This window comes from Adelges cooleyi, unplaced genomic scaffold (genome assembly GCF_023614345.1).
Source record: "Adelges cooleyi isolate 19-005CV unplaced genomic scaffold, UGA_ACOO_1.1 ACOO_flye_CR_arks_rails_tigmint_CR_PRNA_29, whole genome shotgun sequence".
Lineage (NCBI taxonomy): Eukaryota > Metazoa > Arthropoda > Insecta > Hemiptera > Adelgidae > Adelges > Adelges cooleyi.
In genome coordinates, this window is record NW_026095959.1 from 422613 (window position 1) to 438664 (window position 16052).

The window sequence follows — 16052 nt, forward strand, 5'->3', positions numbered from 1 at the left end:
TGTATACCACTAAAATACTGGTTAGGCTTTTTTGAGCATTATAGAAAATGTTTATTAAATTCACGAATAGAACTCATATTAACTAGATCAAATAGTGATTTAAATGCATTGATTAAAAAAAGTGATGATGCAACTACAGGTAGTGTGAATATTAAGAATATTGTTTGGAAAGTTCCTCATGTTAGTGTTGATGATAGCCAGCGTCTAAAGTTAATGAAAATAGTTGAAAAAGAAAAACATTTGTTTATACCATTTAGATCATTTGAAACATATACTTACCCTGAACTCGGAAACACGAAAAATGTACTATGGAATTTAAAAACATCAACGAAATTGGAAAAACCTCGTTATATCATTGTAGGCCTCCAAAAAAATCGTAACAATTCAATAACTGCAGACAAAAGCGAATTTGATCATTCTAAGTTGAAAAATATTAAAGTGTTTCTGAACTCAAATGTTTATCCTTATGATAATTTAAATTTAGATTTTACGCACAACGATTTTACATTATTATATAATATGTATACATCGTTTCAAGAATCATATTTTAAAAATGGACTTCGAAATCCGATACTAAGTCCAAAATTGTTTTTATCAAATGCTCCAATTATTGTTTTAGATGTTAGTAAACAAAACGATTCTGAAATTTCTTCTACAATTGACTTACGTTTAGAAATAGAAGCTGATGATAATTTAACTGGTGTTAGTGCTTATTGTATGTTAATACACGACCGCATAGTTGAGTATTCGCCATTTACCCGAAAAGTGCGTAAACTCGTATAATATAGTTTTTTTGTTTTGGTTTTAGTATATAAGAAGTCCTTGTCACTGTTAAGATCTCTATTTTTAAATTAATAATGGATTATTTTGGTCATCATATAAATCATTTCAATGATATCGGAGTTGGTAAATATTTAAATTCGAAATTAATTGATTTGGAAAATAGTATAAAAAATTCTATCTTAGAAACTCAGACTGGTTTAAAAGATAGTTTAGAAAAAAAACTAAATACACATAATGAATCAATAACTAATGTTTCAAAAAATACAATAGAAACAATAAAATCTGAATTAAATAACTCATTTAAAGAATGTATCACTAGTTTGGAAAATAAAATAAATATGACGTTAATGAATGATGAATTAGAAAAAAAATTAGAAAAAAGTTTAGACAAAAAAACGAATGATGCTATGATAAAATTAGTAAATGAAGCTAGGGTTAAATTAAATAAAGATTATTATGAATGAATGATTGTTTAAAACTTTAGATGCTTTTATTTTCTAAATTAACCGATAAAGCATACACGCCGATTAGAGGAAGTCAACATGCGGCTGGATACGATCTAAAAAGTGCATACCAATATATTGTAGTAGCACATGGAAAATAATTGATTAAGACCGATCTACAAATTGTGGTACCACATGGTACATATGGACGAATTGCACCGAGATCAGGATTAGCATGGAAACATTTTATTGATGTTGGAGGTATGCTTATAAAATCTAATCACTAAATAAAATGTTATATATATTTTTTTTAAAATCCTAGCTGGAGTAATTGATCAAGATTACCGCGGAAACGTCGGTATTCTCCTATTCAATCATTCTGATGTAGACTTTATCGTTCAACGTGGAGATCGAGTAGCACAACTAATATGTGAAAAAATTGTGTATCCAGAACTCAGGGAACTTCGGTCATTCGATGAAACTGATAGAGGAGAAAAAGGATTCGGTTCTTCAGGATAATTTTCATGTGTGTTAGGTAGAATTTATGTAATTTAAAATTGATTTAGCTTTGAATAATAGAGACAAAAAACCTTTATGTAAGTTTATTTTATACTATACAGATTGATAAATCATAAAATAATATAATTATTATGATTATTAAAAGGTATTATACTATATAAAGAGATGTTGTTATTCATTTCTAGTTTAATTTACTACAATTTGTAAAAATGGGCGGTAAAGCCCCAAATTACTACTACTATCTTGTGGGTTAATATAAATAGCATTTGATCTAAGGGCTCGGGGCTCAGTATTTCTATTCAGTTTATACATATTACTAGTGTATTATTGTTTCACTGTGTTGTATATATTCTATGTATAATATATCTATTATTGTAATAACTTTATTTGTGTTGAATACTTGATTATCATCACTACTGACACTCTGATACTATATTTATGTATAGTATTACAATAAAAACTGCTTTAATAAATATTATATCTTCATATATAATAATTATATACGTACTACAAGTTATAAAAATGATATAATTGCTACATTTTAGTGACATACAAGATAAGGCAAAATATAAATCCTCCTATCTATCCTTAATCATTATCCTAAACAGCCTCTATATTGAACTTGGATATATATATACTTTTTTTAAACAGAAATATTTATTATTGTATAATGATTTTAAAAAATAAGGACATATTTTTTCAAAACAACAGGGACTGCAGTAGGAGCGAGGGAAAATAGTATTATTATTATTATTATTATAATACAATTATGAAACTAAGCAATGTATCTTGGCCAAATGGCAAACAGTTAAAATGTTTATACAGCCAAAACTATATTTATTTCTATTATTTAAAGCCGTACAAATTGTGATGTCAAGAGGACTCTCTTGGGCTTGGCCCGGGGAAGAGCTCTCCGCTTAGCATTAACTAGGTGGAGAACATATTGTATCGACTGTTGTTTTGTGCCATTATACTTTATTTTTAAAGTATAATCTCGACTTGCGTATTTATTTAATAGCGTTACCTTTAGTGTCTCATTTTTAAGTGTTAAAGTTTACCTTTTAAATAACGTGTGCTAGGACAACCTTTTTAGTGATCAAAATTGCAAATAGTCCTTATTCTTTAAAGTTCTATACTTACGGAAATAGTCATTGTAACGGTGCAACACAACATCTAAAACGGCCTTTCTCAAGGCCACCAACGATCCGTACCGAATAGTAAACGCAACTACCGAAAAACCACTAACAAAACATCGGCCAATGGGATTGCGGGGTTTTTACGAAAACAGCATAAATACCGACCGCAATCCTATAATCAGTACAGTCTTCTTCCAACCATCCGGGCATCATTATACACTGGATCAATTGGAAGCCGACACCTCTACGATCAACCGCCAGCGTCTCAACACTTCAGCAGTAGCAAGCAACACCAGCAATAGCCACACCGACCACAGCGGCCCCAGCAGCAGCGGAACCGACAGAAGCGGTACCCGCAGCAGACGTGCCGACGAAGCCCACGGCTCCACCGACGATTCCACATCGAAGGCCGGCCTTCCTAAAATACAGAGTCACTTATTAAAGTTGCGCTCTCCTCCCGGTGACTAGAGTCCGTAGGCGCTTATTCAAGCTGCCCTACCTTCCTCCTAGTCATCCCAATACATCCCCCACACTTCTGTATCCCCGATAGGACAATATAGTACTATAACTGTGAGGTACATAGTGCCCGTTTAACCCAGCGTGAGAGGCGAACTTATGCGAGTCCCGCCCTCACCGTTACTTATTGTATTACCTAAAACCTCTGAATAATAAAGAACAACCGTAATATCAAGCATCCGTTTTATTATTCAACACACGACACGGCAAGGCACCCGCCACCCGTATCAATTGGCGCCCAACGTTCAAGCTCGACCCCGGATCAATAGTCTCGCGCTCAAAATGACTGAGAAAATAGATGACGCATTCAAGAGGATAGACTCTTTGGAGTCATGGACGAAAAAAATTATCGCCTCCATCAAAGAGCTGGACGCGAACAACACCGAACACAAGAAAAGGACCGAAGAACTGCAACAATTGTTAAACATGTCTGACACAAACTTAATTATTGAAAAGGCCAAAAGGGAATCTGAAGTTAGCTTACTCCAAAAGGAAACTGAACAATTAAGGGTATTGTGTCAGCAAAGTGCACCCAATACCACCAATAACGCCTCGGAACGAGTCATACCTGTCGAAATGACCCCACCAACATTTTATGGCAACGAGCGGGACATACACCCTAAAAAATTCATAAAAGAACTAAGAAGATACATTACACATCGAAAAGTAACAACGGAAGACCAGATTTTACTAGTAGTAGAAAACAGTTTACGCAACAAGGCAGCAAACTGGTTTAGCGTAGTAAAAGACACTTCTCCCGATCTCGACCAATTCGAAACTATGTTTTTAAAGAATTTTTTTTCGGAAAGCCAACAATGGGATATCTTCATAAAATGTACGGAAGCTGGTAAAAAACCAATCCAATCCGGATTTCAAGGTCACTTCCATTACTGGATGTCCGAACTTAAGCAGTTAGACTTTCCAAAAATGGATGAAGAACAATCAATCAACCTTATCACCAAACATTTTCCGATATCCGTGCAGGCTTACATTCAGACTTGTCCAGAAAAAAAATTCTTACCCATTTGGGAAAAATTAAAAGAAATCGAAACAAAGAGAAACGAAGGCAGAAGTGACCAATCAGTTCAAAACAATTTGCAGCGCCTAAACAACTACAAACCAGACCAGAATCAGTCTAATCCACCGCCCAGTAACGTTAGGATTGAAGCTGGACAGAAGGATCGAAAAATTAAGCAGATAACGACCGAATATGACAAATTCAATGAAGAGGAGTCGGAAGAAATTGATCTTGAAAACGCTATAAAAACTTGTTAAAGGTTGCATCGCTAATGGTATAGTCTTCGACGATCATACGATTTTCTTTGATTGCTTTCATGTGACCGAATATATTGGACAACGGTACTCTCGGATTGGTTATATGATAATGTAGTAATCCCTAAAATAATATAAAAAATATATACCTACTGATATTTATTGACAAGTACAAATTTTTTTTATAATTTTCTACTTTTTGTTCATCTTTCAAATGAATATCTGGAGCAAACTGCCGTTCGATATCTGATTTGAGTTCACTCAAATTGCTATCACTACTATCGATTAGTTTTATTATAACTGTAAATCCTTGACTACAGCGATTCTTCAAATAAAAAAAAAACTAAAAGCCAAGTCAAATTAAAATGTTAATTTATGAGTAATAAATTCACATGACCTCTTAAAAACAATCCAAATTAACACAGCGTGCTATAATATATATAAATGCCCAAACAACATGAAAGTTCAAATGTATTTAAATTATATTTATAAAAACAGATTTCCTTATTTTACACTTTTATGTACAAGTTATCTAAAACAAAAATGTATGTTATATTTTGATTGGGTAGTATTATCTAGTATGTTTCTATTCATGAGTATAGAGTACAATAGGATTTCACAAAATATGTTTTTACTTGGTGCCTGATATTGAAGTTCATCGTGAAGTGCGTCTCATACGGTTATAAAGTTTTTTGGTTAATATGATTAGGTTTAGTATGGCCAAGTTTATACAAACCAACCGCGGCCATCCATCATTGATCTTAAATAGTTATAAGTTTTGAGTTGGATCGAAAAATAAATCAGATGGTTCAACTCGTTGATGGTGCATAACAAAAGACAGCAAGAAAAAGTTTATACTAAAACTAACATGAAAAAAAAAATTAACCAAGCTAATATTTGACTTGATTGGGATTTGGCTATAGCTATATATGAAAAATGTTTGGATCGCCCGACGCACATTGTTGAGGATGTCTTAGTAGAATATAATATTTTATCGCGTCCCACTAATATTATATCTTCTACTAACCTGGGAGAACTATAATGCCTTTGAATTTGTTCGGTGTTAATTTAACCCTCTGCTTATGAGCTTTTAAAAAATTAGTTCTAAATTTATCAATAAAATGTAAAAATATTTATCAAATATTTATTTATATGCATGAACATATCATTCCGATACTCATAAAAATGCACACAAATTAAACGATGTGTAATAACATCATTTTTTAAAAATATTTTAAACAATTATTAATTGGAATACATAATGTTACAATATTATTCAATTATATTGTTACAATACACATAATTTTTTACCTAAGTACTATATTAATAATTAAATATCAATGATAAAAAATTATATAGTAATTTAATTAATAGTAATAATAATTTTACTCATAATAATAGAGTAAAATTATTTAGAAACCTATTGATTATAATTAATAAAGTGAGACAACAATAAATCCTCTTGAGTAAATTGAAAAAGTCTACAATTAACATTATGTAACAATGTTTACTATACGATATGGAAATTAGGTACATATTTTTTTGTTGTATTAGTCCGTTATAAATACTTGGTATCGGCCGCACAACGTACACAAAAAATAATCGTGCATTTTATATAAATATTGTATAATATTATGTTGGTACCCCTTCGGGTGGCTCCGTGTCGGGAGCACGACACGGAGCCACTCGACAAACAGCTACTGAATATCGAGAAACAGCCACCCGAAGAGATACCAACATGTACAATATTTATGTAAAATGTACGATTATTATTTGTGTATGTTGTGCGGCCGACACCACATATTATAACGGAGTAATAGCAAAAAATGTAATTTCCAAATTGTATATCAATAAAAATAAAAACAGTAACTTTGTAGAAAATATTATATTTTTATTAAAACCCCTATTGTATAGTAGACATTGTTACTATGTTCATTGTAAACATTTCATTTTACTCAACAGGATTTATTGTTAACTCATGCTATTAATAATAATTATTGTTTTTAAATACTTTTACTCTATTATTATAAATAATTATACATTTTTATATTATTGATACTTATTTATTAATATAATACTTAGGTAAAAAAATTATGTATATTGCAACGATATTAATTGAATAATATTTTAACTTGCTTTCATGTACTCCAATTAAATTACAAATATATTTTAAATATAAAACAAATGAAGTTATTGAACATTGTTTAATTTGTGTGCATTTTCATGAGTATCGGAATGAACTATCCATGTATATATTATATATACAACTAAAAAGTATTTGATAAAGGTTTTTACTTTTTATTGACTTAGAACTAGTTATTAAAAACTCAGAAGCAGGGGGTTAGAATTAGATAAATACCAATATAAAAATCCAAAAAAAGTACATTTTTAGCTAATTGGCAAATGTGTATATTTTCCACCCATTTGGCTTATGCTATAGGCCATCTATATAAATTGGATTTTTTTATCTGATTAATTATTTCTATTTTTATTATCTATATATATATATAAATGAATGTATGTGTGTGTGTCCCTCACAATTTTCATCAGAGTTTGTAGAAAAACAGCATTATATATTTATTTTGTGTTAATATATGTAGAATCATAAAATATAAATTAATAACCAAATTATAAAAAATGATTAACATGTATTGCTTTATAATAGCCCGTAATACTTTATAATATTAGCGGGGCGCGATAAAACATTAATATTTACTACTAAGTCATCCTCAAGTCTCAACAATGTGCATCGGGCGAGCCAAAAATTGTTCATTGTTCGCTATAGCAAAATCCCAAACAAGTCAAATATTAGCGTGATGAAATTATGATGCAAAAAAAAAAAGGACCACGACGGGCGGGAGGCAGGTAGACGAGGAATCCGATGATAATTGAGCGGCGATCGACGGACGAAGTACCCAGCGGGCGCGGGTAGACGTGCAGTGCCGGGCGCGCACGTATGTCGATTTCGGCGAACTTTAAAAGTCTGTAACTTCCAAACTAAGTGCGAGCGGCGCAAATTTTTTACATATTCGCAATCAACATTAAAAGTACTGTCGATTTAAAAAAATAATCGAAAAAAAGGGTGCCCGGTAAAGTAGATTTATACCATTTTTTATTAAATCGTGGTCAATAATAAAATAAATTTTAATAATTATAACATTAAAAATAGATAAAACAGTAAAATCGTCATTTTTTTTAGTAAAAACTATTTCCTTGCAGTCTTTTGTTAAGTACCGGCCACCGCCAACGTGTGAACCATTATATTTTTTTTTTTGATAGCTCAAATCTCATAATTATTTAACATCAGTGATGGATGGCCGCAGTTGGTAACGAACCGTTAGTTTGTATAAACTTGACCATAGTAAACTTAGTAATATTAACGTTTCGTTAATAACTTTTTAACCGTAGAGACCCACTTCACGTTAATTATAATATCACACACTAAGTATCAATCATTTTGTGAAACCCTTGTGTACTCTATGCACATGTATAAAAACATCTAGATAATGCAATCGACAACGCCAATACACATGTCACTTAAATTTAAGTTATAGCTAACTTTTAACTTGTACATTATAATAGTGTGAATTAAGGAAATCTGTGTTTATAAATATAAATTTAATATATTTGAACTTTTTTGTTGTTAATGCATTTATACATAATATCTTTGATTAATGATAATCAATGATAATATTATGTATATTATATTATAGCATCTGAGTTAATTTGGATTGTTTTTAAGAAGTCATGTGAATTTACTACTCATAAATTCGTTATAGTTTGACTTGGTTTATATTTATTTTAATATAGATTGTATTATAAACTATTAACTATTAACTCCAGCCTTCCCCTTGTATCTGACCTTGTTTACACATAAAATGGAGTGATCTATTTTATATATTAGCTGGACATTAGTGATAAGTCTGATGAGTGTATCATATCTAGATCCAAAAGAACCATACCGGTTATTTTAGACCCCAAAAAACTACTGCCAGCTAAATAATATATAAACATTTTATTCAGCATCGGCAAGGCGCCAGTCTACCATAGGTTGTCCCTGTTTGAATTTACTATTGTGTAGCTAAGTATAAACAAATACTAACAATTAAGCATTGGTAGTATATATGAAAAAAAAATATCAACCACAAAATAAAAAATAGCTGTATATTTCAATAACAAATGGAACTTATCACAGATGTTATAAAAATAGCGTAGACAGTAGACACAACGCGGTCACACGGCGCTTGTAACAGTGTTTTTGTATACTATTATAATTTATAACTTATAAGGTTCTGTTCAAATACTAAGTGTCAGCTAAAATACGTTCGATGACATTATTTTCGACCTAAATAGTTTTAGAAAATATTATTTTCGACTTAAATATTTTTCGGCTATTATATTTTCGGTTAATATATGTTTTGGTTCTATTTTTTCGGAATTATTATTTTCGGCATATATATAACATGATAACTAATACACAGATCTGAAAATATATAATACAAAATTAAATAATATTTAACTATAATTTATTATTGTGTTATTGCCTATTGGAAGTTGTAAAGTATTTAAGTAAATGTGTTTAATTTTATTGTCGGGTATCGAATAGTTTCGTATGAGGTATTCACGATGTATTGTTTTAAATAGATAGGTATAATACATCGGTATTAAATAATTTAAAAAAAAAGTATAATTTCATTGAAATTTGATCAATGAACATTCTGCTTTACTTATTATAAAACGTGTAAGTATGTTTTGAAAAACATTTTTTTTACAAACTCAAGAGACAATTTATTGTTGGTAAATTATCACTATAATATAATATTATAAATATTGTTTCATATACTTTCAGTTTTTTTTAATATAAATTTCAATAATAGAAACTGATTTGATTATAACTTAAATAAAAAAACTCAAAACAGGAGACAGGTCACACAGTGAATTAAAAATAGTTCATGCCTTATTGCATTAATTATGAAATGTACAAGTTTCCCCCTTTAAATAAACAATACTAGCCGCACAACATACACGAATAATAATCGTGCATTTTTTATAAATATTGTATATGTTGGTACCCCTTCGAGTGGCTCTTTGAGGTGTAACCTCCGTGTCGTGCTCCCCCTACACCCGAGTACCTATGCTATATGCAATGAAGTTTCTGTGGATGTTTTGAGGTTATGTATCATTTCTATCAACGGCTGCCGAATGCTATCTCGTGACAATATTTCCCGATTTACGGCATTTGTTTATTTTGCGTTTTAAATTGTTTCTTCGAATTAACAGTTTTTGCGTATTTTAAAACATTGAAATCTAATAATATTATACTCCAATCGTATTTCTGATTACCTACCGGAACAGAAATGTCAGATCCAGGTAAAATAATACAATATACTTGAATAATGTCTATTATAAATAACAGTTATCATAATAAGTTATTTTTTACTCAAGCTTCGAAGAAAATTTCGGAGAAACGCGAAACCATACAGCAATTCAATGGTATTCTTAGCTCGCAATGGAGTTTTTCAAGGTACGTACCTAAATACAATTTTAACAGAAACAGTAAAACCTTTTTTAACTTACTACCATAAGAATTTAAAACCTAATAGGAGTTGTACTGTTATGTTATTGTAAATTCTTAAATAGGTAATAATTTGTTTTACTACATGTATCTACTAGTGATTTTTGACATATTATTGTCTAAAAGTATGGTGGTGTTTCAAGTTTATTTTACATATTTTATATGCATATAGAAATGTTCTACACACGTTTTTTCAGATCTATAATAACATTATTTAATTATTTTAGTAATTGGGAGTTTATTTTATTTATAAAAATGCATTGAATTAAGGATAAAGAAACATAATAAATATTATTAGCTTTAATTAGTTAGTAAGTGAGCCCTACACACATTTAAGTACTTGTGTTTGATGGGTATAAAGCACAAGTACTGGGTACTGGTCTATGTACACTTGATATACTAGCTTACAAACCAATTTAAATATAAGCCTTTGAGACTTTTACCGCGGTCACTATATTCAATATTGGTTTTTAAAAAGCAATTGAATATTTTCCTCTGTTACAGTTGTTATATGGAGGTCTTTATGCAAATTATAGTTCGATATATAAGGGGGGGAGGAGGGCATTAGTGATTTTTCTAAGAGCAACGTTCTGGAATTTTGTTAGTATAAGATTTCTTCTCAGTATCCCATAATTGTAGTAACTTAAAAACTTTTAATTTTTTTCCAGTAATCTAGTTTAAAACTGATTTCTATTATGATTGATTATTATTTTATTATTGTATTAAAACTTCATTATTTTCTATGTTCTACATGCATTGTTTATTAAGCGTATTATAAAAAAAAGAAAAATTAATTACGTATAGAAGTGAATATTTGACATAAAATATATTGTTAACGCTAATTTCAAGTACACGTCGAGCTCTAAAACCTATCCAATCAATACAGATATTCTATTTTTTTCGTAATATAAATGGCTCTTGTTTTATAAAAATTAAATCAATTTTAAAAATTATTTTCTACTCATTCGTGAACTGATAAATAGGTCGCGTTCAAACTTTAAACTAACCGAACAAAATCCACCTTTAAATTACTAAAAGGCCTCAATGCCTGTATACTTTCTATTGAAAACAACTTTTGTAAATTCGTTCATAGGTAACCTTTACTTCTTTTAGTTTAAATGAAATAACTTTATTATTTGAAAAATACACGTGCGCAGTATTTTTCTGCTTTGTATTACAACTAAGATCATGCTTAAACTGAGAGGCCTCTTTCCCCTCCAACTTTCTATTTCACTTCACTCTGAACAAGTTTCATCCATATGCAGAATTCGAATTTTTATAGTACATTTCAATTCTTAGGGATTTTTTTTTAATTATACTTTACCGAATTTTATGTATATAACACTTTTAATTATTACTCAATTACTTTTACCGTCTTTTCCTTACTTTATTGTGATTCTTATTGATACCTAACCTATTGTATACATTTTTGTAATTTATAAGACAGTGGATTAATAGATAAAGAAATGTTTACATTTCAATTAGCTTTAAAAGTATCACAATAAGATAATCTTTGTAAGAATTTACAAGTTTTTGAATTTGGTATTAAGGTCAATGTTAAAATTTAAAAGCTTTACGTGGAGCTTATAGTCTGAAATTCAAACTAAAAACAATTATTGGTTGATAATAATATAAATGTACCACTTTTAGTAAATTCACGCTAGTCAACTTAATTTTACTACTAGTCTTGTACCTATAGAGTATAGTTTGTACCGGCATACACAAATTGGTACCCAACATTTTAGTTATTAAGTAAGTATCCGTAAAGGTTAGTTTGTATTATGCTTAATCAATGTCAATATGTTATAACGTGACAAAAAATCATTAAACTACACATGTAGCAATAATTGAAATAAAAAGGGATTTTTTTCATTCGGTATACAGAGTGGACCACAATGATTCAACAAATTAAATAACTTTTGTTCTAGTGTATATATATTTTTTAAAAATATTTTATACTCATTTGCGCTGTAAGGACTACGTTTTTTATTGCATTTAACTATTTTACTTATATAAATTATTTATTAAGGGGCAAAGAATAGGCAATATTTAGCAAAAATTGATCTAATAGCCATTTTTCATATGCCTACTAATTTCAAGGTTAACACATATAGCAATTTTCTAATTATAATACTTTTAAAGTTATTTTTCTCCGAGTCAGGTGCAATATAAACCGTAGTACTTATAGCGCAAGAGAGTATAAATTAATTTTAAAAAAAATCCACTAGAACATGAGTTATTTCATTTGTCAAATCATTGTGGGCAACCCTGTATAGTTTACAAAAAAATGTCTTGTTATTTAGAACTTGGCTTGATATTTCGAAAAAAAAAACATAATTAATCTTTGTAAAGAACAGAGCCGCTATTGTTTTTTTTTTTACTTTTGAATATTATGTATTTTATAGGTACTCGTATGTTCGAATCACAAAATGTGGAATGGCTTTTATAAAATGTAAAAGCAATATAACATCTGTTGTTTTTTAAAACCGATAAATTCGTACGCGTATAATGTTAATATTTTGTGCGTTAAGTATAAAAACTAAATTTTTTCATTATTTGAACAATACATGTGCACATTACTTTTTCGGTTATAACAGCCTGGTAAGTGTAGAGTCATTGTAATGGTACTACTTATTCAAGTTGATTTACACTATCTATTGTCAAGATTTTTTTTTAATAGTGTTTTGTAAAGTGTTCAACACTTTATATTATATTACATGTATTATAACATGCTGCATTATTTTTTAGCCTATATTATTTTATGGCCAACTCCAGGTACATATTATATATAATAAACATCTAAATAATTGTATTCTTTATAATTTAATCGCAGTAGTCTCTAATCGATAAGTTACATACATACCTAATTAATATGGAGCTTATCGCTAACTACGGTATTTTGTTGCTCAATAGTAACAATAGATAGAATAATACATAAACAAATATACTGGAACACTTTTGATCTGCGAAAATTGTTGTTTGTAACCAGCCCAAAATGGTTAAAAATATCTAAAAACTATTGGTGAAATATTCATTTGCCAAATGCAACATTTTATGTATAGTATGGTTTCGTTCATTGTGAGTGGTATAAACAGACACTAAAAAATAAAAATAAAACTTTGATTACAGAAATATTTATTATTATTTATTTATTATTTACTTTAAAACATTTATAATTTTGTTATTTCTTTACGGAAACATTTTAAATAATATTATTTCACACTGTACACAAAATATTCCCATTTGTAACCGGTTTTTTTGGAAAGCTTCAGCATTTTATCGACAGTTTTAAAATAGATTAAATTTTTGAAATTTTTTTTTCAATTTGTATATTACCGTTTAACTTTTGAACGTTGATACTGCATTGGAGAATACTAAAAACTCTGCGAGCTATATTATATATGTTATATAATACTAATCTGCAGCGGACGATTCATAGTAAACAAAATAAAGTTTTTTTCTACCAAGCATTTTGTCATTTTTGCGTAGGTCGTTAAAAGGTAAGTTTAAGTTTCCTCGCTTCTGTAGAATTTTCTTTTAAATTATCTATTTGATACAATAGTTTTTGTTCGTCTTTTTTTTTATTCTTTACCATAAGACTAATTATGATTGAAACGATTCATAAAATGTTACATTTAGCAATTATTGCTTAATTTACTAGAGAATTCAGCCTACTTGCTATGTTTTATATCTGTGTTATTGTGCTATGATATTGTTGTTTGTGTTATATTTTAATTTTTATTGTACATTTTGCATTTGTGTGATGTGCTAGGGACACGACTCATATTATAAAAATGAATAAATGAATCATAACTTTCCTTGCCTTGTCATTGGCCCGAGCCCAACAGCCAAAAAGCTTTTGTAAATATTATCATCCACGTGTGCATTTTGTTGGCAACGTCGAGTCAGAGATTTTTTTTTATCACGGTATTACCCAGACTGAGAGAGAGACGCTAGTTTTTTCGATAGCAACTTTAGATTTTCAAATGGGATGATATGTTTTTTCAAAAGTTTCTATAAAAAAAAAAAACTAATTTGGGATGGTGGTAGGAACATAAAAATGTATGGAAAACTGAGATCACATAATATAAAAACACTATGCAAAAAAATTCAATTATTAGTTAAACCCTGTGAGGTATTGAGTGGCCCATGATAAACTAATTCACTTGTATAATATAAGTCGTTAATTATTATACGCTGGATTACTTTGAACAACAGCATAATTGAGTTTATAAGTAGAAAACATTGTTTTTAGAGTCTAGTCAGACAGTAAGTAAAATTGTCTTATACGTCATTGGTTTTTTGTTTGTTCAATAGCGAAGTATTTTTATAGCATCAAACACAAACGTTTTTATTTACTAAAATTTTAGTAAAAGACAGTCCATTTTTTACTTTTTATACAGGGTCTATCGTGTAGGTTCCGGGTAGCATCTTACAAATAATGCCCCCATCTGTTCATCTATACTGGGTGCACGAAAAGAAATACATAGTTGGTCCAATTAATATTATACTTAATATAGGGACACAATGAATTTATAGTTTGAATAACTAAATAAAGAGTTGGCCTACCTAAACATTTAGTTTGCCGGACTGAATGTATAGTTACTTTAACTAAACATTTTAGTGTGTCCCTATTCTGTTGACCATTATGTTTGTTGGACCAACTATGTATTTACTTCTGTGTGGACTTATCTTTAAGCATATTTATTTAGAGATAGAACTTCGGAGGATGAAAACTATTAGATTAAATCTTAAAGAATTTGAAATAGAATTAAATATGCAGATGGACTTTTAAAAGGAATAATAATTATTTTTAATGTGTACGTTTTAAAAGTTGACATTGCTTTTTATTTAATAGATAAAAAATTGAATAATTTTGGCTACCTTATAATATTATAACTAAAATGTTAACAAAAATTAAATCAACAACACTATACTATTCAAGTAAGACTTAAAAGTTAACTAACCCTTATTATTAGGAGATAGTTTTTAAATTAAAAATTTTAATTATTCTCGAGGTAAAATTATAATGTACCCATTAAAATTGTTTTTATTTTAGGCTAAACGCTTGAGTTTTTACAACTATTAAAACTATCATAATTATTGTTTTTTAAGTATATAATAAACAAAAGGTTAAAAAATGTAAAATTGGATGGGTTAATCCTACCTGAATAAATAAATCATACAAACTCGTCCAAAAAATCAATGATTTTATTTGTTTTATTTAAAGCGCACGGTGTGGATGAAATCGATCATACTCAACTCTTGGTCAGCGACATAAGCAACCTCTATCTAAGCAACAGGTATGCGGTATTAAATTTGAACCTATTAAATTAATTGTATAACAATTTAGCAAGTTTGTCTTGTTTGTACTTTTGTAATACCGTAGCCAAAAATAGTAAACAAAAGTAGGCCGTTAGTGTGTTTCGTTTCACCAATTGTTGTAATAATTCTTATTTGCTTTAAATTAGGTACACAATGTGGCGAAAAACTTTAAAAGTATTATTTCAAAACTATCGATTGACCGGTCAAAATATATAGGTTCATCTTCTCCCCCTTTTCTGGTCTATATCTTCTTTCTACACTAAATTATTCATTAATTACATTATTTTCCATTTTTTCTATTTTAAATTAATCACCATAAGTCAATGAGATAGGATTGATACTTATTAATTATAAGACAAATTCTTTAGCAAACTATCTTAATTAGACAATACTCATGGTTAAGTGATACTTAATATTATTAAACAATTTTAACAAATGTTTCAGCTTTTCAGATGTTGATTTGGCTGTAGAAGGAAAACAATT

The 16052-nt window shown here is 29.2% G+C and overlaps 1 protein-coding gene across 1 annotated transcript; it reads left to right on the forward strand.

Moving 5' to 3' along the window:
* Positions 1-1267: 1267 nt before the first annotated feature.
* LOC126837800 (deoxyuridine 5'-triphosphate nucleotidohydrolase, mitochondrial-like) lies at positions 1268-1745 on the forward strand. Its single transcript, XM_050571752.1, is given in 2 exon segments — positions 1268-1487; positions 1549-1745. Coding segments are annotated over 2 exon segments (417 nt in total).
* The last annotated feature ends 14307 nt before the right edge of the window (positions 1746-16052 follow it).